The sequence below is a fragment of the Periplaneta americana genome, chromosome 13 (assembly GCF_040183065.1).
Source record: "Periplaneta americana isolate PAMFEO1 chromosome 13, P.americana_PAMFEO1_priV1, whole genome shotgun sequence".
In the NCBI taxonomy this organism is placed as follows: Eukaryota; Metazoa; Arthropoda; class Insecta; order Blattodea; family Blattidae; genus Periplaneta; species Periplaneta americana.
The window spans coordinates 147,377,659-147,404,970 of record NC_091129.1 but is presented as its reverse complement, the minus strand read 5'-3'; the positions used below and the strand labels follow the sequence as shown (position 1 = coordinate 147,404,970).

General features: G+C 35.2%; 1 protein-coding gene and 1 long non-coding RNA gene across 2 annotated transcripts; one reads left to right on the top strand and one right to left on the bottom strand.

Annotated features, from left to right (window-relative positions):
* Nucleotides 1–1,657, bottom strand: LOC138712541 (uncharacterized). The gene is made up of 2 exons (XR_011335734.1): nucleotides 1,536–1,657; nucleotides 1–442 (listed from the first exon to the last, which is right to left on the bottom strand). It is a non-coding gene; the product is annotated as an uncharacterized lncRNA (long non-coding RNA).
* Fdh (alcohol dehydrogenase class-3 Fdh) lies at nucleotides 1,631–27,312 on the top strand. The gene is made up of 8 exons (XM_069844447.1): nucleotides 1,631–1,915; nucleotides 4,857–5,100; nucleotides 9,296–9,393; nucleotides 9,506–9,628; nucleotides 11,240–11,456; nucleotides 17,996–18,262; nucleotides 22,756–22,894; nucleotides 27,020–27,312. The coding sequence occupies exons 1-8, from the start codon at nucleotides 1,895–1,897 to the stop codon at nucleotides 27,042–27,044; spliced, it is 1,134 nt and encodes a 377-aa protein (XP_069700548.1). The 5' UTR covers nucleotides 1,631–1,894; the 3' UTR covers nucleotides 27,045–27,312.

The following is a 27,312-nucleotide window of genomic DNA, read 5'->3' as shown; positions in this document are numbered from 1 at the left end:
AATAGTTTGATTTTTGTTTATTTGTTTTTACATATTATGGTACATATTTTCTACATTTTTCATGCATATTTTACTATTTGATTGTACATACAAATCTGGGCTCTAGTTATAATAAATTAAAAAGTTATATATTGCTTAAAATGTTAAAAGTTGCCCACGATGGTCCAGTGGCTAGAGCACTGGACTCATAATCCTGAGGGTCCAGGTTCGATCCCCAGCATACCCTTGATTTATGACATGTTGGGCTAGTCCATGGTCCAGATAACATAGAGGTTTGTCTGGGAGCTCCGGTTCATCTATGGCATCTCAGCAAATTACCATCTCATCTCATTGTGGGTAGTTATAGCACAGAGCAGCCTTCTACGGCACAACCTGGCCAATGACTCTGTAAAGTAGTCTACACAACTGGCTTCATATGATTGAATGATAAACAGTGAAGTATCTGCCATTATACAAAAAAAAAAAAAGTATTTTAATACTGATAATAGTAGTCACTGCATTATGAATCTCTGATTTTTTTGTACATTCTAAATTTATTACGTTTCCTAGCAGAGGCATTTTATAGTCTTTGCAAAAAATTCTGTGCTGTATCAGGAATACACAGACATGTCACCCACTTTCGGGAATAAAACTACAACCATATCAGTTTTAATGATTTTACAAATGAAGAGTATGAGTCTATGATAAGAAAAGTAATTAATGGAAGACATATGAAACAACATTTCAAGTACAACAGGTGGCCTGAGTGTAGGATTACCATACATCCTCTTTTCCCCGGACATGTCCTCTATTTTTTTACTCAAGGAAAAAAAAAGTACTTTTAAGAGAAGACTGTACTTCCATATCTTACAATGTTAAATTCCTCAATTTTGAGTGCACTTTTCTCAGAAGTTATAAAAGATACAAATGTAGAAAAAGTAAGGCATATATATCATACCTTTATGTATACAACTGATTCAGTAAATTTAAAATTCTAAATTATTTTTTATTTTTGCTGAAGTTGGAAGTGCAGAAAAGTGGTGTCAAAATTTCCATATTTTGCAATGTTAAATTCCTCAATTTTTGGAGCACTTTTCTCAGAAGTGATAAAAGATACAAATGTGGAAAAAAAATATGGCATATGTAACATACTTTTATGTATAGAACCAGCTAAATAAATTTAAAATTCCACTGAGCGGTTGGCAAAAAAAGTTTTCATTAACATTTTTTGCATTAAGAATTACTACAATATTTTTGCTAAAGATAGGACTAAATGTTGACAATTAGGAGAAATAAAATCATATTATCATTTTACACATATTAAACTATAGAAAAACGATAAAAACCAAAATTTCATTTTTTTGTAAAAATTCGGTATACAAACTCCCTTTAAAATGTAATCTCGCTCTGTTGCGTATTAAGGGTAAAAGAATATTACAAATAGAACTATTCAGAAGTATCATTTCTTTAATTGGCTAATATTCTGAAGCTATGTCGTAAAATTTTGCTATTATTAACTGACGTTAAATTTACCCAAGCAAATTATGTTGATGTACCTATTTAATGTGAGAAATAAATAATTGTTTCTTAGTTTGTTCAATTATTTTCTTCTTCATGTTATAAACAAACCACAGTGAGCTGGCATATTTAACGCTTTGGTAATTCATGTTACCATGTCCTTGAATGAATTTGGCCATTTCATTGGTCCAGAAGATGACATCGCTGATGACATCATCATCACATGTGGTTGATAGCGAGTGTGTGCCAATCGTAGCAACGGTGCCAATTGTGTGTTCTGTGTTCGCTACTGTCGATTTTGTGTGTGTCCTGCGACTTCTGTGTTATTGGTACTGTTCACAGTTTGAACGCTAAGTGCGGAAATTAATATAACATCCCACGAATTAAGTTGTAAGGCATGGCATCTACTGCTGGTAAGGTAAGAATTGTTATTATTAAAAGCAAAACATTTGGACTGTAATTACATTTTAATTAAAATTTATAACGAACACCAACGCCGGCTTTCCATTATGATTTCTGGTTCAACAAGAAATTGGGTGGATAACCCTTAACCTATAATGACATGTTATTTTATTTATTCTCTAAGGATTTAATTAGTAATATTACCGGTATAATAATTGTGTTGCAACGAAATCATTGAACGAACTGGCGTAACTTTTCGTTTTTGCGTCCCAAGCCAATTGACAGCTATCATAATAGCTCTCATTTTATAGTTCATGTTAAATCTCCGATTGATCATCTTGTAATAAGACTAAATTATCGTGTGTTAATTGTGTGTACATACACATAGGCTATTTTGGGAGTCTCCAAAATCTGCTTACGTTTGTTGGCGTGAGAGCATCAACCTTCCCCCGATTGACTTGCATTTACAACTATTAATATGCCACTTTACCATTGTTGAAGGGGGATGTGGTCCGGTTTTTATTTAATTATTTCTCCGAAGGAAATGTACGATTATGTTGTTACATAACACTGCATAGGCCGACATGTTGATTCTTCTCCTCATGTCCTTCACGTTGATAGACGTATACCACACCCTACGAAGATACCGGTACCGATAAAAATCGGAATTCAACACTACTCATCACCAGAGTTCTGCACAAGCAAGTCATCGAGAGATTAAAGTGTGCAGAAAATTGATTGATTTTTTTTTCTTCCACAAATGCAAGGAATAAACAGTTGAAACTTCCTCCCCTCAGTTCCGAATGAAAATTAAGGGCGACCCCTCTTCTGGGGGAAAAATATATAGGTATGCACTACGTCACGCTGGAAAGTTATATCTTAAATTATCCTTTCAGGTATTAACATTTTCCCACTTTAACGAATAATAGATATTTTATGGAATTAATTAGGCCTGATTTTTTTATTACTTTTTATATTAATTTGTTTGACTAGTATATTGTTACTGTAATTATACACTCATTTTTGTTGGGTAATGAAAGCCCCAAAGGCAGATGTAAATCACTATGAATAACTTATCTCTATAGGCTACACTACGAAGAAGGGTTAAAGTAATGTGACATGTTTACTTACCCAATGGATAGGCCTATAGCCAACCTTTTAAATTAGAAGGTAATTTGGTATGGTTGAAATATATGAAACATATATTTACTACTTAGATGACAGTGTAGAAATAATGTAGTGTGTCTGAATTTCAGTCTACTGGTACCGGTACTGTTTTATTGAAGAATATGTCTCCCATTGGAGGTAGCCCCATAAGACTCAGTATAGGCTAATCCCTTTTTTTTTTTTATCTTCCTCCAGATACACAAACAACAAAAATGCAAATAAATTGGAAATATAATATTTCCATAGTACTAAAATAAATCAATAAGAACATGGATTTAGAATACATAATCTTGATTTAAAGGAAAAATGCGATTGATCAAAATTTGAGACGATGTTTTCAGAACAGTGGTCACAGTATCTTTCGAATACGCTACAAAGTCTTTTGTAAACAAAATCTTTTCCTGGAATCTTCGAAGAACTTCCGAATAATACACGAGCCTCAATAAGAAGACCTATCACTTCTATGTGTTGAAGTTTGTATTTTGTTTTTGAAGTAATCTGTAGTTGGTTCATTTAGCCTATGTCCTTCTTCTCTTGATTCACTGCATCAGGCTAATCACTTCCTACTTCAACTCTAATGGTTGAATCTATAATCAACCCACTCTTTATTGTATCAGTGTATGCCAAGATGTCAACACATCTTGATGAGCCATTCATTGCAATACTTTGTCTTCTACTTCCCAAGATATTTTTCTCAATACAGTAGCAATACGTGATCTTTTGATCTATAATGATGATGATTATGATAACTTTAATTTTTTAATAGTAAATCACAATGACCTCGGACATGAACAAGCATTTAATTCTCAGGGCATCCATATCTGCATCAGGGACAGTCCAAAGACTTGCAAATCCCGGCCCCGGAACAAATTTTCCTGCAAAATTATTCAAATCAACTTTACAGGGAGTTATACCTGAAAGCTTTATTTGCATAATACACGTCACTGTTCGTTAACAGAAAACCACAATTTAAGTCCACAGAGTTAGTGTGCACTCAATGTTTGTTGCTTGACGGCTGTCAGCCCACTTTGATGTCTGTGGATATAGAGGGAAAAGTTGGATCTGTGTCGGGTAGAGTTCCCGGGTAGCTCAGTTGGTAGAGCATTGGTACGTTTAACCAAAGGTCCCGGGTTCGATACCCGGCCCCGGAACAATTTTTCCCTCAAAATTATTCAAATCAACTTTACAGGGAGTTATACCTGAAAGCTTGATTTGCATAATACACGTCACTGTTCGTTAACAGAAAACCACAATTTAAGTCACACAGAGTTAGTGTGCACTCAATGTTGGTTGCTTGATGGCTGTCAGCCCACTTTGAGATCTGTGGATATAGAGGGAAAAGTTGGATCGGTGTCGGGTAGAGTTCCCGGGTAGCTCAGTTGGTAGAGCGTTGGTACGTTTAACCAAAGGTCCTGGGTTCGATACCCGGCCCCGGAACAATTTTTCCCTCAAAATTATTCAGTCCAAAGACTTGTTCTTAAGCTCCAACATTTGCGATCTTTTTCATTTAAATTATCTATTTTGAGATAGACAAAGCTGATTTGTTGACTATCCAGTTATCCGCTTCAGGTATACCTGACTGTCACGTAAGTGCCTCCATTCCTTCTGCTCATTAATTTCCATTCTTATTTCATATTGTTTGTGACAAGGATCTTCCCTGAGCTTTCTCGTTATAAAGAATATTTTTGTCAATGATTTGAAACATCGTGTATAAAATACATTGTTGCATGCTGTTTTAAGCACTTTAAAATAATAATCGTAATTTTCAATATTTAATTTTATTAAAATAGACTATCTCATGTCGAGCTGCTGTGGCATGGGAAGAAAAGAAACCCCTCTCCATCGAAACAATTGAAGTGGCACCACCGAAAGCAGGTGAAGTTCGTGTTCAGATATTGTCAACTGGTGTGTGTCACACTGATGCCTATACTTTGGATGGCCTGGATCCCGAGGGTGCCTTTCCATGTGTACTTGGACATGAAGGAGGAGGAATTGTGGAAAGTGTGGGTGAAGGTGTTACTTCCGTGAAACCAGGTGCGTGATGATATAGATGTCCTGAAAAATTCACACATACCATTTGTGTTGTATTTTGCAGAAATAATAAGCTTTAAGCTTACAATATACTAGAGCTGAGACGAGATGTTAAGGCACCAACCTGCGCGAAGTTTTAAATTGTCGGCCAGTAGGGTAGAGGAGTGGGGGTTGTTTGGGTTACGGTTCTCAAGCTCAGAGCGGCAGGCATATCCGTTTCATCTCTCTCTAAAAACATTCGTCTTACCTTAATATCACCGCTTTCATACTCAAGAGTCCGAAGGTACCTAATGGAATTACGCCTGCTATTCCATCTTTATATTCTTATTATCCACCCGAATCAGACGACTGATCTGTGCTGGAATCAGATGTCCCTAAGTTTATGGAAATGCTCTCCAAAATACTGTCCATCACGTGCTCACTTTCAATGTAATTGTTCCCTACTTTCTTCACATAATCATACACTGATATCCATTCTTGGAAGAAGTGATTACAGAGTCGGCCTCTGTTTATGCTTAGCGTAGAAATTATAGATGAGACTTCTTATGTCTTCCTCATCAAAACTGTCTACAGCTGCAACAATCTTCTTCTTCTGCTGTGATTTTTCCGGACTGGAGAAAGTATCTGCTGTTCCTGCTTCAATATTTTTCCCTTCCTTCCTGACTCTTGCCAAGGTTCGCTTTGAAATATCAGTGGCAGCCAGTAGGCCTACTCTTGCACACACGCTTTTTAATGGATTTGGTATTCCACTTACATCCTTTTCTGACATGAATTTCCATACAGTGTATGCTATTTCATATCCTTGACTATAAGACAATGTTTTCAGTATTAGCAATAGCGGTAGTAGCAGAACGATCTGAACACTCGGAATGCTAGTAACCAACTAACCCAACACCCCTCCAGTTGAGTGTGAGGGCGAGTCCAAGCAAACGAACTAAAATGCGTCTCTCGCTCTGGTGCCATAACTTCTCGTCCGGGCTCTACCATCCTCACTAATATGTATTTGCATTCATGCTTATTGGCTTATACTGTCTTTTTAATTACAACACTATTCACAGACTTTGAAAACTGGTATATTGACGGAGACAGAAGAAAAAAAAGCTGTAAAGTTTCTAAAAAAAATTATCCACCAACAGGGATGAATAAAAATTGGATACATTGCTTTACACATACTGTCTTTCATTTGTTTTCTTTCCTTCCTCACCTTTTTACGTAGTGTCAATCTCATTTGCAGGCTGTTTTTCTTCTCTGTTTAGAACCTACTCTTAAGGGGAGATGTATGTCAAAATGGTAAAAAAAAAAATCACAAAAAAATTGTGTCATTTAACATAGTTTCATGAATTTTCCCTCAAAATTTGAGGGCCAAATTCGTTCCTGATTACGGACATGGACAATTTTAGATAAGGAACATAAATAAGGTACTTACTGAAAACAATGTTAACTCTCCGATGGTAACAAGGGCGCAACCCCAGCGAAATATTCTTCTGTGTGTTACATTGGTATTTCTGTTTCTTATTTTATGTCCGTCTGTGTAATCTCACTTCATTGTTCAAAGATTCAGTCATCCGTAGGGATGAAATGAGGCAGGAATCTCGAAGAGATCGAACTCAGACCCATCAAGCTAAATAAAATTCTAGATGTTGTTTTTGCTCTCGAGAAAGGGACAGAAAAGTAAAGACAAGTTGTTCAAAGTGTGGCAGATCAGTTTGTAGTGAGCAGAGGAAGAATATTTCTATAAACTGTTTTTGGCACCTTAAAACTATACGAGTATCATTATGTACTTTTATTATAGGTCTAGATAAATTACTTTTTGTGTGTAGGAAAGTCTTAATTTAATAGTAAAAATGGTTTTATAAATAAATATTTCTACAGTATTCGTTCATTTGCAAGTTAAATGCCTGGAGTGGTACGCAACCCCTGTTACCAATGAATGCTGTACTGTTCATGTTACCAGCAGAGAGTTAACTTTGTCCGAATTTTCCTTAACTTACATTTTTCAATGCCGTACTTATGTACTGTTTTCTCAGGAACCATTTGTGGTAATTGGATGAAACTGTGCATGCTAGCTTGTATTGAGTAGATTCACTTTATAACTTGCAAAAGAATTGTGAAATATGTTCTCTTTTGTTTTTTACATTACCAAGAACACTGATTTGTAAACAAAATTTTTTAAAATAAAATTAAAAATTTTATAAAAAAAATAAAAGTAGGGGGATATTGAAAAGTTTTTGCATAATATGTTATATTGGTGGGTTCTCTTATTAAGCAGAAAAAATTTCAGGTTGTTTCATTAGCCAGTTTCATAAAAAGTGTACATATTACATAGTAATGCAGGATTTTTTTGAAAAGTTAAAAAATAAAAAACTGGATGCATAAAAGGTCTGAAAAAATTACAGACCATTACTGCACAATTACAAATCAGTATGCGAAATTTTGTAATTTTAGATCCAATACTGGTACCTATGTTAGACAGAAGACAGTGATTTTCTGAAGCCTTGCAATTTGACCTACGCCTCCTTATGGGAATCCTTTTGTTTCTGACAAAATTTGTATTTTATTAATTAATGCTTTTATTTTATACTTCGTAGTAACATGAATATAAGAAATGTTGATAGCACCATTTTCTTTATACATTCCATTTAAAATATATTTCAAATTAACATACAGGCCTATTTATAGTACCTAATAAATCTTTATATTTGAAATGTTGGTATATGTTGAAGTGTTCCATTTAATGATTTGTTCTGAAAATAAAAAAGCTGTATAAGTGAAATTTTTACATAGTACTAGAAATAAATGGTAGCATTTAAATTAAACATATATTTTTATATAGGCCTATATTTAGCTAGCTTCTTCTGGCCTATGAATCTGTCAAACAAATCATCAACCAAATTACAATATAAAAATACTAGCCGTACCCGTGTGCTCCGCTGCACCTGTTAGAAATAAATATAAAGTAATTACATAATTAAAATAGGACGTTTGATCCAGGAAACATTTGTGTTTGATAGAAGGATAAATCGTTTAATATGTTACTTAATTTAAATTGTATTTAAATAATTAAAATGCAATCATTTTGGTCCAGAGAGCACTCAGAAGTTAATGTAATAACATTATAGCATTATGTCCATCTAGAGAAACTACACTTTCCAATGATGAAATAATAATTAATTATACAAATCGGTTAATTTAGCTTCCGATATTATTTCATACAAACACATAAACATTGTCTGTAGGCTAAGTTTAATAGCTTTCGATTGTTGCTGTACAAGGCCCCTTTTTCGATTGTTGTTGTCCAAGGCCCCTTATAGATGAAGTCATTTGTTATTTCATTGCACCATCTTAGATGGCGTTATTTTAATTTTAAAACTTCTTTATCTCATTAAATATCAGTCCTATCAAAATTTTGTAAAGAATAAAACTTATCGGAAATCATTTTTTAAAGAAACTTTTGTTATGTAACATTTTTCACAAAAATCAATAATAAGCGAGATATTTCGATTTATTTAATTCAGGCCCCCTTATAACCCCCTTTTAAATAATGTATTTTGAATGCCATATAGCCTAAAATCTAAGTTACAACGAACTTAATTTATATTCCAATTTTCATATAAATCGGTTCAGCCATTATCGCGTGAAAAGGTAACAAACATACAGACAGACACAAACAAAAATTTCAAAAATGCGATTTTCGGTTTCAGGGTGGTTAATTATATATGTTAGGATCAATTATTTTTGAAAAATCGAAAATTACCAGAAACATTTCAGCTACAGATTTATTATTAGTATAGATTAGCAGAAAGTGAAAATACCAAATGGAAAAATCTGTTGGAAAACACTCGTCTAATCCCGGAACTTCCTCGTAAATCTGCTGTTGCTATGTTCAGGCTACTCCTGGCCATGATTGTTTAAGTAAACATCTCCACAGAATCGGCATACTGACTTCACCAATTTGTCTGTTATGCTGTCAGGAGCAGGAAATGGTTATGGATAATCTGGCAAGCTGCACAGCTCTTCATTTGAACTCAAGACATCACGTCGAAATATTGGGAAGCACGAAGGAGAATGACTTCATTGTTAAATCTAGAGCATTAGATACATACATACATACATACATTTTTGTGATAATTGGTTTTCACCTTTCATATTCTCTGCATGGTACTGATGCTCGGACTTTATTGTGAACTCTTTGTTTCAGGGGATCATGTGGTTCCTTTGTATATTCCACAGTGTGGGGAATGCAAGTTTTGCAAGTCTCCCAAAACAAATCTTTGTGGGAAAATTCGCACAACTCAGGTATTTTCATTTGTTTTTAAACTTCTTGACGCATATAATATTTCACTTATTTAAATCTAAAGTTTACTGAATTACTATTGGAAAGTTAAAGATATATTGTGAATTTTTACAGGGACAAGGACTAATGCCTGATGGTACTAGTCGCTTCACATGCAAAGGAAAATCTTTGTATCATTTTATGGGATGTTCAACATTCAGTGAATACACTGTTGTGGCTGAAATTTCCATAGCAAAGGTAAATACTTGTGTTGGAGTAAAAACTAATATTGATAGCAGAGATAAGTTTATAATTCTGTGTATTAAAATTGTGTACCCTAATATGTATTTCTGTAACATTTTAAATGCAATAAAGATAGGATATTGAAAATGCTTTTGGTTTGAAACATAATTAATTTTGCTTAATTTGAGGAAGGTAGCTGGTGTGTCGACCTCATCACTTGTTGAATTTAAGGTTAAATGTTTGAATACTGTAAAATGAAATGTTATGAGTAAATTTATTGTATTGGTTTCTTCTGATCTCTTCCTCATTAAAAAGATGCTTGAGACCTAACTAAACTTTCTTTGGGTACAGAGATAAGGAAGTGAGTCTTTGTCATATATAATGGTTTCCATTGTTACCATCATCATTTATAATTACGAAAAGTAAAACTTCCATTGTTGTAGCCTAGTGGTTACCATACCTGTTTACGCCCGGTGTTTCCACATTACTGCAGCTTACTATCATAAGTCTAAGGTATATAAATTCAATTCTGGCTTTGGTTAGAAAAAATATGGAGTGTACTTTAGAGCAGGGAGAAAAAAGTGAACACTTACGTTACATGTACTGTAGTAGATTTGCTGCATGTTAAAGACCCTTTTGTTCCTTAATAAATGGAAAATTATGTCCACATCTACAATTACTCTGTTTTCAACTCTGGGTACGTAACAGATTTCACCACAGTAATGATTGTGGGCGTCTCTGGTAGAAAAAAAGTGGAAGTGAGCGAGTTCAACATGCAATTGGTTAGAAGCTTTTGTATGTAACAATAACATATTGATATACATGTATGCGGTACACTTGAGAATGAATATCAATTAATCTTAGGTCAATCAAGAAAAGTTATTTAGTCAAGCATTTTTTATGTTGAAATGAAGAATAGAAATTTCTGCCAAATTGGTAATGTGTGTACTATTGAGTGTTCATTTCAAAGTGTGTCAAGGCTCGCTGTATGCTAGCCGATGAGCCTAGAGAATTCAATCTTCCTACACTTCCGCAAAGGTGTATTACCTATGTGTCAGAGAAGTTGCCTGGCAAGTACGGTGTTCATTCTGAAGAATATGTACCGATACATACGGTAACGCTGGTAGTGGCAGAAATGTGAACTGTTTGGAAACACGTACTGAGGTGAGTTTTTTTCTTACTGTCGGGATATGGGGAGAGGGTTAAGACGATTACTTACCTATTTGTTGACATTAACTTGGACAGTCAACATGGACACGAAGCATTTGATTTGTGTTGTGGAATGTTGGCGTACGCAACCGATGATAACAAATAACCTGCGTACGACTTGCCTCCGCAAAACACAGTTCGAAAGAGGTTATGGTAGCACACAGACTGTACAGACTACCATCTGTTGCTACGACGTTCAAGTTAAACAGTACACGTTTTCAAGTTCAGGTTGAATGCCTTAAATAATAGGCAACTTCTCTGACATAAAAGCTGAAACTTGCTTCAAATCGCTGACTCACAACAGTGACATCATGACACACTTTGAAATGAACACCCAGTACAATGCTTTGTAACTTTTCTGCTTTTGCAGTGAATCTTAATTCTTGTTGTAAAATTCACTGAACTCTGTATGTTTAGATTAATGATGCAGCTCCACTCAATAAGGTGTGTTTATTGGGCTGTGGTGTGCCCACGGGATATGGTGCTGCTCTGAACACAGCAAAAGTGGAAGAGGGGTCAAACTGTGCTATCTGGGGTTTAGGTGCAGTTGGACTTGCTGTGGCAATGGGATGTCGGGCTGCTGGAGCTAAGAGGATCATTGGCGTTGATGTCAATCCTGCAAAGTTTGAAACAGGTGTGAAGACAGGGATCTTAGTTGAATTGAAGTATTTATTTATCTTTCTTAAATATATTGATATTTATATAGAATTTAAGTGTAGGAAGTTGTTTTTATTTTATTTTATTTTATTTTAATTGTATTTATTTATTTATTTTTGCAATAAGATATTGTGGATTACCGTAAACTGGGGTTACTTTGAACATAGAAGAAACTTTGACCATTTTTTCAGAAAATCATATTTAGGTTTCTACATCCTGCATTTCTTATAGATGGAGGTAAATTATAATAAAATCATTCTCATACCAAATTTACCTCCATCTACAACAAGTGCAGCATGTAGAAACCTAAATATGATTTTCTGAAAAAGTGCTCAAAGTTTCCTCTGTGTTCAAAGTAACACCAGTTTACTATACTGTACAAGACATTAGTGAGTGTTGTGATCGCAACTGGATGTCCAGTTTGGGGTGGTGCAGCACATTGTCATCAAATTGCAAATTTTTCAGAACAAATTTTTACTATCAGCTATTATTGCACCTTTGTATGTAAAAAAACAGTTACAGAACAGTGTTCAGGACACATTAAAAAATTTCCCATGATTTTTTCTTCAGATTACCCCTTGCTACTCCTACTGAAATCTTCAATCTTGGCTAGAACTTGACTTCTCCGTTTCACATTCATAACAGAATGCTAGCACACACATTCATCATCAATTTTGAAAATTCTTAATTTAAAAGTTCATCTTAAATGGCTCATTCTTTTACACTTCTTCTTCTTCTTCTTCTTCTTCTTATTATTATTATTATTATTAAATATTTTAGCAAATTCTTCATATTTAATCATTATTCAAAACCTTCTGAATAAGATGCATAATTTATTTAGAGTACTGGATAGGAGATCACTCCTGACATTATCATTGTTTACTTAAACATAAACTGTAAGTTAATATTTGAGAAGAAAAATTCACTCTGGCGCCGGGGATCGAACCCGGGTCCTTGGTTCTACGTACCAAGCGCTCTGACCACTGAGCTACGCCGAATTCAATTCACAGCACCGGACCGAATCCTCCTCCTTCAATGTTTCCCTTTGTGGCCTGACTCCAAGTTAGGCATATATGTTGACGTATATGTCCAGTGTCAACTGCCATTATATTAGGAGCGCACTCAGCTGAGTGACTTGTTTGGCCGGGATTCCGCAGTTAAGTGCACAGTAATCTGTACTCATTATATTAAGAGCACACTCAGCTGAGTGATTTGTTTGGCCGGGATTCCACAGTTAAGTGCACAGTAATCTGTACTGTGGAATACCGGCCAAACAAGTCACTCAGCTGAGTGCACTCCTAATATAATGGGTACAGATTACTCAAATCACTCAGCTGAGTGTACTCCTAATATAATGAGTACAGATTACTCTGCACTTAACTGCGGAATCCCGGCCAAACAAGTCACTCAGCTGAGTGCGCTCCTAATATAATGGGTACAGATTACTGTGCACTTAACTGCGGAATCCCGGCCAAACAAATCACTCAGCTGAGTGCGCTCCTAATATAATGGGTACAGATTACTGTGCACTTAACTGCGGAATCCCGGCCAAACAAATCACTCAGCTGAGTGCGCTCCTAATATAATGGGTACAGATTACTGTGCACTTAACTGCGGAATCCCGGCCAAACAAATCACTCAGCTGAGTGTACTCCTAATATAATGAGTACAGATTACTGTGCACTTAACTGCGGAATCCCGGCCAAACAAGTCACTCAGCTGAGTTCGCTCCTAATATAATGGCATTTGACATTGGACATATATGTCAACATATATGCCTAACTTGGAGTCAGACCACAAAGGGAAATAGTGAAGAAGGAGGTTTTGGTCCGGTGCTGTGGATTGAATCCGGCGTAGCTCAGTGGTTAGAGCCCTTGGTACGTAGGATCAAGGACCCGGGTTTGATCCCCGGTGCTGGAGCGAATTTTTCTCCTCAAATATTAATTGTCAATGTTAGAGATGTTATTCTGTAGGACAAATTAATAAATCTATAATAAACTGTAAGGCTTTTAGAGCCTTATTTCTGCAATTATTTCTATCCAGATTTGGTTATTTAGGTTCTTAATTTCCAGATTACTTGTATATTAAATTTATTTGAAAATAAAATTGCATATGTTAACCCTTACTTCAGTCTGAAGTTTGAAAATTACTTAAATTATATATTACATAAAATTTGAGATTAATGTCTCGAAGTAAAGTGGTCTCCCCTCCCCCTCCTCTTCAGGTTTCCTCACTTCTCTTTGCTCAGTTTTCGTTTCCAGTTCATGTAATTAAAATTCCATTATTTTCGAGGCATTAATTTGGATATTGTACTGTTGAAAGCTACATTGCATCATTGAATATGATAACAAACACAATGGATGGTGGATATCATTAATTCAAGTGTGTGTTAGAACTGCCTCATTAAAAAGATAGATGAATTGGAACTCTGCCAAATGGTGTTTATGTCGAGAAATATTTCATAAGGATATTATTGAATTTAAAGTCTAATGATATATTTATACAATTGCTGTCCAAGTCTGAGTATTTATGCTCTTAATTTCCAGATTGTCCTGTTAAATTTGTTTTAGGATTAGCAGTTACAAAATAAAAGCTATATAAATGCGTGACGTAATTAAAAACAAACATTTGCACTCCTCAGATGTATCAAATTAATGGTAATATTAAGAGCTAAGAAGTGGTGAAATATAGGTAGTGACTAACAGCATCGAAAGAATATATTACTGACTTCGTGTTTAAACGATTCTAGGTGTGTTGTTTTCTAATGCCAGGCATTTGGCAATAAAGTCATTTGACCTCTAGCACTCCAATATTTTTTCAAAGATAAGATTCCAATTGTAGAAATGTTTTTTCCTAGTATAGCAAACTCTCGATTATTCATACTAATCATTTGAAAAAAATAGCACGAATAAACAAAAAATATGAATAATCGTAAATGTTTCTTGATTTGCTACAATAATGGTTTAGCATAAGGAAATCATAAACATATATGTATAGTAAGCTAATTTGCTGAATTTAAAATTATTATTTTTACTTTTTACGGCAGAATAAAAATATCAAGCTGCAGTTGTCATTGAACTTACTGCACTGGTAATTCCCTGGAACTGTCACCACTGCCACAGAACTTTCACTGTTTGATGAAAGAGTAATGGAACGGAGAAAAATTCTCTCCGGCGCCGAGATTTGAACCCGAGTTTTCAGCTCTATGTGTTGATGCTTTATCCACTAAGCCACACCGGATACCCACCGGTACATTAAAATAATATATATGATATGCGTAAATCACTTCGTGATTTAAGAAGGCACTTATTCTGTCGGGTCCCGGCCAACTAGTCACTCATAACGAGTGCACCTCAGCACATGTGTGGACTTAAGTCCTACATTCATAGACGTCTATGACGTAGTGCAGAGGGCGGCCACTAGAGGGAACCCAAGAGTTGGAACTTAATCTGAGATGATTCTGTCCAATGCCGGAGTGGGTATCCGGTGTGGCTTAGTGGATAAAGCATCAGCACGTAGAGCGGAAAACCCGGGTTCAAATCCCGGCGCCGGAGAGAATTTTTCTCCGTTCCATTAATCTTTCATCGTATGATGACGCAGAATATTTGCATGGAAATATCATATGTACTTCGGTACATTAAAATAAAATAATATATATGATATGCGTAAATCACTTCGTGATTGAAGACGGCGCTTATTCCGTCGGATCCCGGCCAACTAGTCACTCACAACGAGTGCACCTCAGCACATGTGTGGACTTCAGTCCTACATTCATAGACGTCTATGACGTAGTGCAGAGGGTGGCCACTAGAGGGAACCCAAGAGTTGGAACTTAATCTGAGACGATTCTGTCTGATGCCGGAGTGGGTATCCGGTGTGGCTTAGTGGATAAATACTTATTAATAATTTACCAGGCATATTGATATATTAAAATGAATTGTAAATTAGTGGATAAAGCATCAGCACGTAGAGCTGAAAACCTGGGTTCAAATCCCGGCGCCGGAGAGAATTTTTCTCCGTTCCATTACTCTTTCATCATATGATGACGCAGAATATCTGCATGGAAATATCATATGTACTTCGGTACATTAAAATAATATATATGATATGCGTAAATCACTTCGTGATTTAAGATGGCGCTTATTCTGTCGGGTCCCGGCCAACTAGTCACTCATTACGAGTGCACCTCAGCACATGTGTGGACTTCAGTCCTACATTCATAGACGTCTATAACGTAGTGCAGAGGGCGGCCACTAGAGGGAACCCAAGAGTTGGAACTTAATCTGAGACGATTCTGTCCGATGCCGGTGTGGGTATCCGGTGTGGCTTAGTGGATAAAGCATCAGCACGTAGAGCTGAAAACCCGGGTTCAAATCCTGGCGCCGGAGAGAATTTTTCTCCGTTCCATTACTCTTTCATCATATGATGACGCAGAATATCTGCATGGAAATATCATATGTACTTCGGTACATTAAAATAAAATAATATATATGATATGCGTAAATCACTTCGTGATTGAAGACGGCGCTTATTCCGTCGGATACCGGCCAACTAGTCACTCATAACGAGTGCACCTCAGCACATGTGTGGACTTCAGTCCTACATTCATAGACGTCTATGACGTAGTGCAGAGGGCGGCCACTAGAGGGAACCCAAGAGTTGGAACTTAATCTGAGACGATTCTGTCCGATGCCGGGGTGGGTATCCGGTGTGGCTTAGTGGATAAAGCATCAGCACGTAGAGGTGAAAACCCGGGATCAAATCCCGGTGCCGGAGAGAATTTTTCTCCGTTCCATTACTCTTTCATCGTATGATGACGCAGAATATCTGCATGGAAATATCATATGTACTTCGGTACATTAAAATAATATATGTTTCGTGTTTGTTTTCCGGATGAAAGTAATCAGTAATGTTTCTCTGTCTTTTAGATGCATTTACATACATTACTGCATTGAAATTACTGTACACTACGTTGTTAGATTTAGCTTTCGTAAGTTTTTCCAGTTCGATTCTCTTATCTAGCACGTACTGTACTGTGTTTACACTACAGTTGTGTCGGTTGTTGCTGTTTGTGACATGCACGCTACTAGTTGTGTGAGCCCAGTTCACATGTATTCGAAATTTCTTGTCGTTTCAGTCTTTCGAACACCTTCACCGGAGTAAAAAAGAAAACCCTGCATGATTAACCTGCAAACTGAATAATCCGCACACGAATAATCGAGAGTTTGCTGTATTATTTATTTTTCTATAACAGGATTTAGATCAGGCATGACCTCTTTTTTGTACATTCCTTGCTATGTGTTAATTTTATTCATAATATAATTTCACTGATAGGACACAGAAATTCGGAAGATTTGCCTTTGGTGGTCTAATGGTTATCATCCTTGCCTTTGGGCTTAAGTATTGTGGTTTATACCTGGTGGAGGACAGTGAATTTAAAGAAAATGTTAGTTCTGCATTAGTGCTACATGAAAAATTCTTAATATCATCTGTCTATTATAGTACTTTTAGGCGGAAATATCTCTATTTGAGTAGTTTAATATCAAAAACGGACATCTGACCTCAGATCGAAATTTAGATACATTCTTATACATTTTTTCACGCTCTTTTCAGTTATGGTGAACTATATGCAAACTCTAACACTACATCTATAAAAATAAATTGTGTTAAAAACTATGGAGACAACAGATATCCGTCTTTGATATTAAACTACTCATTTATTCCTTGATAGTGCCCTCTAGTATCTAGAAAGTGGGAATAACAAGAGTCTTTTAGTTATCTTAGCCTATTGTCTTATCATTGTTCCATGCCATGGCGTCGTGGTCTAAGGAATCCCGCCTAGGACTCGCGTTACGGAATGCGCACTGGTTCGAGTCGTCATGGGGGAAGAAATTTTCTCATGAAATTTCGGTCAGTGTATGGGACCGGTGCTCACCCAGCATCGTGATGCACTTGGGGAGCTACGATAGGTAGCGAAATCCGGTTGCGAATACCAGCTATAACGATGGGGGAATCATCGTGCTAACCACACGATACCTCCATTCTGGTTGGATGATCGTCCACCTCTGCTTCGGCATGTGGGCGTGAAGCCAGTAGCCGGCTGGTCAGTCTAGGCCCTTCATGGGCTGTAGCGCCACGGATTATTATTATTGCCTTATCATTGGGGATAATTAATTCTGCCTATAAGTGCCCCCTTCTCTGAAATAAAATTCAACTTTGCCAGACTAGCAGAATTCCAGACAGGTCTTACTGACCAAATCTGGAGAAGTGGACAATCGACCACTCAATCATTGTACAAAAAAATTAGAATTTGATTAATGTAACAATTCATATGTAATTTCATACTGACATAGTTTGTCTTGGTAAGTATTGAATATAATCTATACTTGACTGTATTTCAGTCTTACATTGTTTGGCTTTAAAATAATGTGTTACGTTAAGCAAAAGTGTAACACTTTAACTGACACTATGTCATACATGCCACTTTTGAATCTAATGATATTTATTTTATTGCAGCAAAGAAATTTGGATGTAATGAATTTGTGAACCCTAAAGACCATGAGAAGCCAATCCAGCAGGTTCTGATCGAATTGACTGATGGTGGTCTGGACTATACATTTGAGTGCGTTGGTAATGTGGCAACAATGAGAGCAGCCTTGGAGTCATGCCATAAGGGTTGGGGTACATCTGTAATCGTGGGAGTGGCTGGCTCAGGTCAAGAAATAAGCACACGCCCATTCCAGCTGGTCACAGGTCGTACATGGAAAGGAACAGCATTTGGAGGTGATTATGTGTACATTGCATTTTCAAGTCTGTGTTTTAGTATAACCAGTGAAATTTAAGACTTACAGTATAATGAATGAATGAATAAATGAGCATATAAATAAATACATAAATGGTAAATCATCATTACTACTATTTCAGGCATTTATCATTCTTCTTATCTTAGTTGTATATAAACAGTTCTGCTAACTCACCTATGCATAATATTGCCGAAGTGATAATTTTATAAATTAGTGCTTGTTTATTTTGTCTGTTTTTACTTTCAAAATTATAATTGTATTTATGAAAATCACCTGTGATATTTACGTTTTATATTTTACAATCATTTGAACTTTATTATACTAAGTTTTGGTAGATTGCTTAACAGAAAATTGAAGTGAATTATTAGAAAGTTTATCAGTTATATTATTTGCATATGAAAAATTAAAAATGATTAAATTACTGAATAAGAATACATTTAAATATCGGAATAGTACTTTCATGTAATATAGTTCATGAAAATAAAAACAATAATCATTGTGCGTGAAATATGTATTATGTGCATTAAACATATAACTTACTTCATGGTATCCATCACTTGAGCTAATGAAACAAAAGTATCTAGAAAGTTCAGTGAAAGCTTAATCCGTCATCTTTTCATGCGTAACTGGATGATAAGAAAACCGGATTATATTGGTTATAGATGGATCATTGAACATACAGTCACCTCTGATAACCATTATGGAATTGTTTATCACATGAATATGTAACAGAGATATCACCAGTCTGACATAAACAGAAATTTAACCTTTTTAAAAGTATGGTTTTGTATGTATTTATTTACACTGCAAGTGGGCAAGCAAAGGGTGGCAGTAGGTATATACAATATTAACAATACACAGTTAAAATGATAAGCTATACACAATAAAATTTACAATACATAATACAGTTTACAACACATATACAATTTTATACACAATACAATAAGAATACACAATACAATTTAACACAATAATAATAAAACATAAAATAAAATACCTAATTTTACAACACAACCTACATAATTATGTATAGGTCCTACATAACTTTTTAATAGTCTTTCACTTTACTCTCATCTCATTACCTGTAGTGGCACTATGACGCATTTCACTGACACTTTAGCACACATTTCACTGACACTCTGTAACACATTTCACTGACACTATAGAATACATTTCATTGACGCTATAAATTATCACTGATCGGAACTGTTCACTGCACTGTAAAATGATAACTTCACTGACTCACCTCGCTTCACTGATACAACAGTTCAAATAATTCAAATAATTGCATTCTTATGCATACTTATAAACAGAACTACATTTAAACTAAACATTTCTAGTCTAAGGCCCTCTTACACGCTATTTTTAAATAATTTACAATTCAAACCAAGGAAGTAAACTCGTCAGGCTAGATAAATACATGTCACCTTAAAAAATTAAATGTTGAATGTCACCTTAATTTTAATTTTCACTTTATACACAACTCTTTAAATTATTCTTGAATCTCCTTAAGGAAGGACAGCCCTCAAAGACCGCTGCAGGTAGGTCATTCCAATCATTTATAGTTATATTTAAAAATGAGAATTTACCTACATCCGTTTTCTGTTTCCTAGATTTGATTTTAAAATCATGATCGTTCCTACCATAGTACGTTGGCTTTTGTAACCGAGCCGTTATGTCTACCCATGCTTTCTGACCTAGATGTGCTCTATACAATGATGTTATTCTAGTTTTCCTACGTCTGTTTTCCAAAGTTTCCCATTTAAGTTCTTTTATCGTATCGTTCCCATCTTCTCTTTTACCTTTAACAAATTTAGCTGCCCTATACTGTATTCTTTCTAAGGAATTTATCTGATATATTCTATAGGGATCCCAACACGTAGTTCCGTATTCCATTAACGGTCGCACTAATGTTAGATATGCTATTTCCCTCGATTTGGGGCTAGCCTTTCTCAAGATTCTCATAATAAAGTGAAGTGCCCTCCATGCTTTGCCTGTAACGTTATCAACATGCTCTTCCCAAGAAAGTTTGGAGTTTAAATACACTCCTAGGTATTTACAACATTGTTCTTGCGGAATTACAACACCACTGAATTCGTAATTAAGACTAGTCTCCTCTCGGGTTTTACAAAATGTTATAGATTTACTTTTAGAACCATTTATTTTCATCCTATGCTTTAACGCCCAGTTGTAAATGTGTTCCTGGAATGAAACTTAACTGTAATAGCATAACAGTAAAGATTTAAGTTTCATTTGTTCGTATTATATAACATGTACTACATGAACTACCAGTTACCTATTCCAACGTGCTTCAGAACTCGTTCGGAATGAGTGAAATTGTTTCTCAATTAAGAGCAGGAACTGGGAATTCTGAACTTGTGATGCGTGCATAGATGGTTTAATTTGAAGTTATGGTTGAAATGCTTCGAGATTAGGCAGGTTAAAATAAAAAAAAAATAGCCCATCATCATGAGTGATTTGGAAGGTGATAGCAATATATTTTATGAAGAATTAAGTTCAGAAGATGAATATAATTTTAATATGAGAACAAACTTTGAAGACCGTGAATGAAGAATTCAAGAAACGTTCCAACAACATAAAATCTTGAATTAGTTCTAACACTGTACACAACTGGCGCATGTGTCAAAAGAAGTTCGGTATTAGTTTGGAACGTGTTCTGAATCGTTTGCTGGAACAAACCAATTGGATACTTTAAAGTAGAAGGGTGCAAAGTGCCAAAATGAAACATTGGAGATAAGATAAAAAAATGTAGCTATAAGAATAATTGTACACATATTTGTGTCATGTTTTTTTTACTGATAGAAAACAGCAATAGTACAGTGTTTACTCATTAATAATAGTGGTATGTAAAGACATTATTTCTCCATATTTAATTATATAACACAGATTGTGAAAAGGGTTAAGTAATGGATACAGTTGCAGTAGAATAGTGCAAAGTCCAATACCTATTTTTTTCCTAATCTGGAGCAATTTTTACTCACAGATCTGTAGAACTGCCTATGCTCCTCATTTGGAAGATAGGTAGTCATTGCTAGTAGATCCCCCTTCTTTTCTTCAGTAATTTCCCTATTTTATGCTTTAACTTGAAATAATGCTGACTGCACATCTTTCATGTTTTTTTCCCCCCCCTTTTAAGCACTTTAATGGTATGCACTGCTTCATTGTCATGGGACTATTTCACAGAAACACTACCTGCTTTACTAACATCATACTGAATGCAACATGCCTTAGAAATATTCAAGTTCTTGATGGAAATTAGTTTATCAGCAACATCTTGCATATTAAGGAAATATGACTCTAGCATTGAAACGGTTTGAAATGGTTTTACAACTTTAGAGTCTTGTACGATTTTAAGCAGGTCACTAGGAATGAAGGCTTTTGTCACTTTCTGTCGTTTTTCAATCAAAGCAAAATCAGAATTGCATTGCACGAAAATGTGGCCGCTGAGAAGGAAACGTTCTATATGCTCAAATAAACCAATGGCAACTAAAAAGAGACACATGAAAACCATTATACGATTTTTGTTTTCAGCTGCACAGTTATCAGATTCTTCTTGTTTGTTATGTCCATATTCATCAGTTTTAGTACACACGAGGCAATCTCATTGGCACCTCTACTCGCGATGCTTTCATCCCACATACACATATAAGACTGCATTGTATCACATACACCAGGGCTGGGCACCGGGAGCGTGTCCGGACTCGAAACGGGGACGCTTAATATTCATCAGTCACGGAATCAACGCTGCGGGGTATTCGGCGGGGAAGAAAGGGGATGAAGAGAAATCATATGGCTCCCCATGAGAGAGTAGAATCCGCTCTTGCTGCCCAGCCCTGACATGCACAAACTCCAAAGTTATAACGTGAAAGCTGACATCTGTAAAACATTTCGCTGTGTGTAAGTTTGGGCACGAACATGACCTGTTGAAGATCCATTGCATTCTATGATGCAGCTCAATAGGGCGCTTACTGTCTAACGTAACATCTAAATATCTCGTTTAAGAAACACAAGTGGATGTAGCCTCTTTCATACATCATTCTCCTAGGCACTTTTGCACTTTTCTGCATAATAATTTCGCTTTTTATGATTTTGGCACTTTGCACCTTTCTACTTTAAAGTATCCAATTATAATGATTGTGAGCCAACTTTTCATAGTTACATAGAGTACCTATGTGGAGTTTTTTTCATTTGTTTTCTGCATAATCTAGATTTCAGTCATACAGTCCTAGGTTGCAAAGCTGTTTTTTTATGGAACTATACTCTGTTTTTTATGGAACTATACTCTATTACTATAATCTTGTTACCGTATTTTGTTATTCAATATGGTAATTCATTTTTAAATGTCTCTCTCTTGCAGAACTCATGCATTCTTTGTAGTTCCAATTATGTGAGTGTTTAACCATTTGGATATTTTGAATGATTTTGTGTTACAGATTTTATTCTTATTTACAGGTTGGAAGAGCAGGGACAGTGTTCCTAAGCTCGTGGATGATTACATGAACAAGAAAATTATGTTAGATGAATTTGTAACACACAACTTGCCGTTTGAAAAGATTAACGAGGCCTTCGATCTGATGCATGCTGGAAAGAGGTTTGTTGGTCGTTCATTGTTTACTGTCGATGTAGTAATTTATCATACCAAATTATTAAGAACATTATTACTTAAATTAATTCACTATAAATCCCAATAATTGGATACCGAGTACTAACATAGTCATTAGTTGAAGGATGAACCTAATGAAAGTTGTGTTGGAGTGAATTGTTACGGAAAATGAAAGAAAGATCATTTAATAATGGGTACTATTTAGTAAACACATTCATTGTTGCTAAATTGCAAGATGTCAGGTAGTTTTTGTCAAATAGCAGATGGTGGAAAATTGTCAGTATCTACAGCTGTTTGTAAGATCATTTGAATGGAGCAGGAATGGAATGAGGAAACATATATACTACTCTTGGCCATTTGATTGCTACTAATCTCACAAGATTAAACCTCTATTCTTCAGTGGGAATATGTCAGCCTATTGAGCTACATTGCTACCCTAAATCTTCATTTAATTTTATATTACGTCACTCCATCAGTATTTAATTCAAGTTTTCTGTAAACAGAAAACAGTCAAAGAAGTGACTTTTACCAGTAGTCATAACCTACATGAATATAATGTACAGTATTTTAGATATTTAAATATAGACAATCTTTATTTTATTATCGTTTTTCTTAAAATTAACTGTTTAATTCGCGAATCAATTACGTGCTTGTTCTGTTTTCTGCAGTAGCCATTGACCTGCTAGTCGTAATCATTGAACTATTTACATAACAACCGATAAAAGAACCGTATCATTAAAATGAAGTGCAGGGAATCTGTAACTGCACAACCCATTTCATTTATCTCATTTATAGAGTTATTTTATTATATAATTGTCCAGATGTCCTTCAGAATCACTGGATGTTAAATAGGAAGTCGCAAGTGTTCTGCAAAATTGGAACAAAAGTGTTACTTTAAATGCTTACCCATTACATTCTTCTCAGTACACTACACAATGATTGCAGTATTACTGTGAAATAATACTATAGTATTTTAAATTTCACAGAATTGTTAAATTATAATAGGCCTAATACTGAATCAGTATTTTAACAATACACACAAACTTTATAATTTTTTATTGAAATTGCTTTTAAGAGGCCGTCTGATTTTTGTTAAATTAAAATAGCTTTCAGTAATTTTATATAAAGATAAATAAATGCTGGTTAGGTTGTAAAAGGTAATTGCATAATGTTTAAACAACATTTCAATTAAAACTTAGTGGCAAATAATGATAACTTTTCTGTCATAGCAGTGACTTTTTAATTTTCTTAATGGATGTTATTTGTAGTATAGAATGCTTCCAATGCAAGTTCTCTAAATTAAGCTATAAATGCTAGAAGACTTATATCACTATTGAATGCAAATTTCTAACTCTTAACTCGGTGTTCATATATCTGCTTAAGTCCACACCTGTGGAGTAACGGTCAGCGCGTCTGGCCACAAAACCAGGTGGCCCGGGTTCAATTCCCAGTCGGGACAAGTTACCTGGTTGAGGTTTTCCCTCAACCCAATATGAGCAAATGCTGGGTAACTTTCGGTGCTGGACCCGGACCCATTTCACCGGCATTATCACCTTCATCTCATTCAGACGCTAAATAACCTGAGATGTTGATAAAGCGTCGTAAAACAACCTACTAAATAAAAATAATAATATCTGCATAATTGGGTAAATTCGTTTTGTGTTCGTTACCCAAGCAGTTTAAGGCACACAAAGTGTATATAGCCAGTATATTGTACCTGAAATCACAGGTTCGCATCCCGTCTATTGCAGTCGATTGAGCCTGTGATAAAGGATGGGGAGGGCCCATGTAAAGCATTCGGTATAATGGTACACATGGAAGCTGACAGGTTTTCAGTAGACTGCAGTTAAAATTATTTTGCTCCTTTTTAAAGGGGTGGGTGGAATACAATACAAAAAATTTGAATTATTTTAATTAAGTGTAATGCCCTCATGTTACATAAAATTAAAGAATATCAACCTACTTCATAAATATACAATTTATAACATATTGTATCACGCCATGACTGTACTAACTGTCCGTTATAATAGACATCTGGCTGTTAAAGGTTAAGAGAGAAACAACTTTATTCAGAGTAAGGCTGGATCATTAAGCTATTAAGGGGTACCACTCAACTATATTTTGGAATTTTTTTCCTATTTGACCAATCTTTTTCAAATTTGGAGAAAAAGTTTAATATATACATGGAAAGTAACATGCAAAATCTCAGCTCATTAGATCCAATACTTTTCAAAATAAAAAAATATTTCAATTTTTAATCAATCATTAATTTAAATATCACTTTTAATTATCATTTTTTATTTTTTGGCTTTGTACATTTGACTGTGACTTCTCAATGAATAGGGGAAGAATTCTGCGTATCGATTTAGTTCTGTCACGTAAATTAGTGTAGAAATTTAATTTTTCATTTCTATGACACTTTTTCTCCAATTTTTAAGTTGAGTGTCCCCTTAATCATCATGTGTAATCTAATAATTACTGTGCGTTTGTCTCTGGACCCAAGTATCTCTTTGTCTTCTTCAGTACAGGCGTAGACTGCTACAAAAACACTTAGGCACAAATAATCCATTGTACTCACTAGACCGCAGTGGCTGACCAGCTTCGTGATGCTGTTGGATCCAAGTGTCCTGGGTACAATAGATTTTTCACCTTCATGAACAGTTGAGGTTCATGCAAGCCTGTTCTCATGTCTCAAGATCCAGTTTTCACTGCTATGTTTAGAGAGGTTTTTACTGTCATGTTATGTAATCGTAATTTTGTTTGTATGGGCATCTGTTGGTCAAAATTCCATTTAATAATTTCATTATTTTGTTATAATTCTGTAAATTTAAATCTATATCATTTTTATATCAGAGATTATGTGGCCAAGGTAATCAAATTCAGATCCCTATTTTGTAATATTTTTAATTCACTTTGACTCCTCTTAGATTTTTTCCACACATTCCCATAGATTTTTTCCCCACAAAAGACATTTTTATGTTGTATTTGTGGCTATATTTTTTAATTGAAATGCTTCCTTTAGTGGGTCATCTTCTAATGTACAGAAAATAACCAAATTATCTGCATATAATATGTGGAGTCTAAACAAAAATCTAAATTTAATTTCTCATATTCCTCAATAAAACGCTTGATCACTACAAAATTTTCTCATTCATACCTACAAGAAATAGAATCAAATGCTAAAGACAAAAAATGGATTACACTACTTTCCAACCCAGATATAATCCCCCAGAGACCAAGGAAAACAGCAGTTGCAGTCTTCAGACTATTGACAAATCATGACTGTCTAGCAAGTCATCTCTACAGAATAGGTATCTCAGCTTCACCCATATGTGTCCTGTGTAACGATCCAGCAGAAATGAATGAAGACCACTTGAAGACCTGAGAAGCATTAAGATCAGAAGAAACTACAGTTCAAAAGTATTGGAAAGCACGACTGCTAATGGCTTCATTGCCAGATGCAAGGCACTAGACAACAACAACAACATATTTGGAGTGTGTTGTTGCTTGAAATTTTTATTCCATGCTGTGCTAGTTCCCTTCTAGTCTTATATGATTTTGTTAATATAATGCATGTTAAACAGTTTTGGTGATAGCACACATGCTTGTCTCACTCCTGTATTAGCTGAGATTGGGTCTTAAATATTTTTTATCTTTGAATTAACATAAAGAATGGATTCATGTAGGCCTAATTGTTTTATGATCTCTTTGTCTGCTAATATTTTCCATAATAATTTACTGTTTATGTTTTAGGCTTTCTCAAAGTCTACAAATTATAGATTTTTATGTGGCAAAAATTCGGAATGTGGGTTTTCATTAGCTGTTCGCCACATGTTATATTTACTGAATTTAATAAACTCCTTTGTTCATGAACAAAATCTTTGTCCAGACCTGTTGGTACTCCATTCTCAACTTTCGGTAACAGATGTTACCACAGTAATGATAGTGGAGGCCTCCTGTAGAAAAGAGTGGGAACATGTCAATTCAAATTCTTTAAATTCAGGATTCCTCTTCTGTATGAATGTTCGGCAAGATACTAGTGTCTAGTTCCTAACGTACCATAAAATGTTGCCGTTATGACTTAAAATGCTTTCATAATGTACTTTTTTTCAGTATTCGTTCTGTTGTGGACTTCTAACTGTGCAGGCTGCTCCAATTTATGTATTCATAACAAAGAAGTGAAGTAAATATTCTCATCATCTTTATATTATGAAGGAAAAAAAAAAAATTGCACATGGTTACAGTCTTGTATTATTGATTGCTTTGTGCCAAACACTGGTGTTCCAAGAAAGAAGACTGAAAGGAAAGCTTAACAATGTAGGTGTAGATTTTTTCATTTATAATACATATTTTTACACTTAACTGTTGTTAGCTGCTCCAGTTAATAAAGTTTGATAGCATTGAAA

Excerpts from the sequence above, each read along its gene's own strand:
- Fdh (XM_069844447.1), top strand. The coding sequence starts at position 1,895 with ATGGCATCTACTGCTGGTAAG. Across the intron at positions 9,394-9,505 it reads GGAAAATTCGCACAACTCAG|GGACAAGGACTAATGCCTGA; the intron begins GTATTTTCATTT and ends GAATTTTTACAG. Across the intron at positions 11,457-17,995 it reads TCCTGCAAAGTTTGAAACAG|CAAAGAAATTTGGATGTAAT; the intron begins GTGTGAAGACAG and ends ATTTTATTGCAG.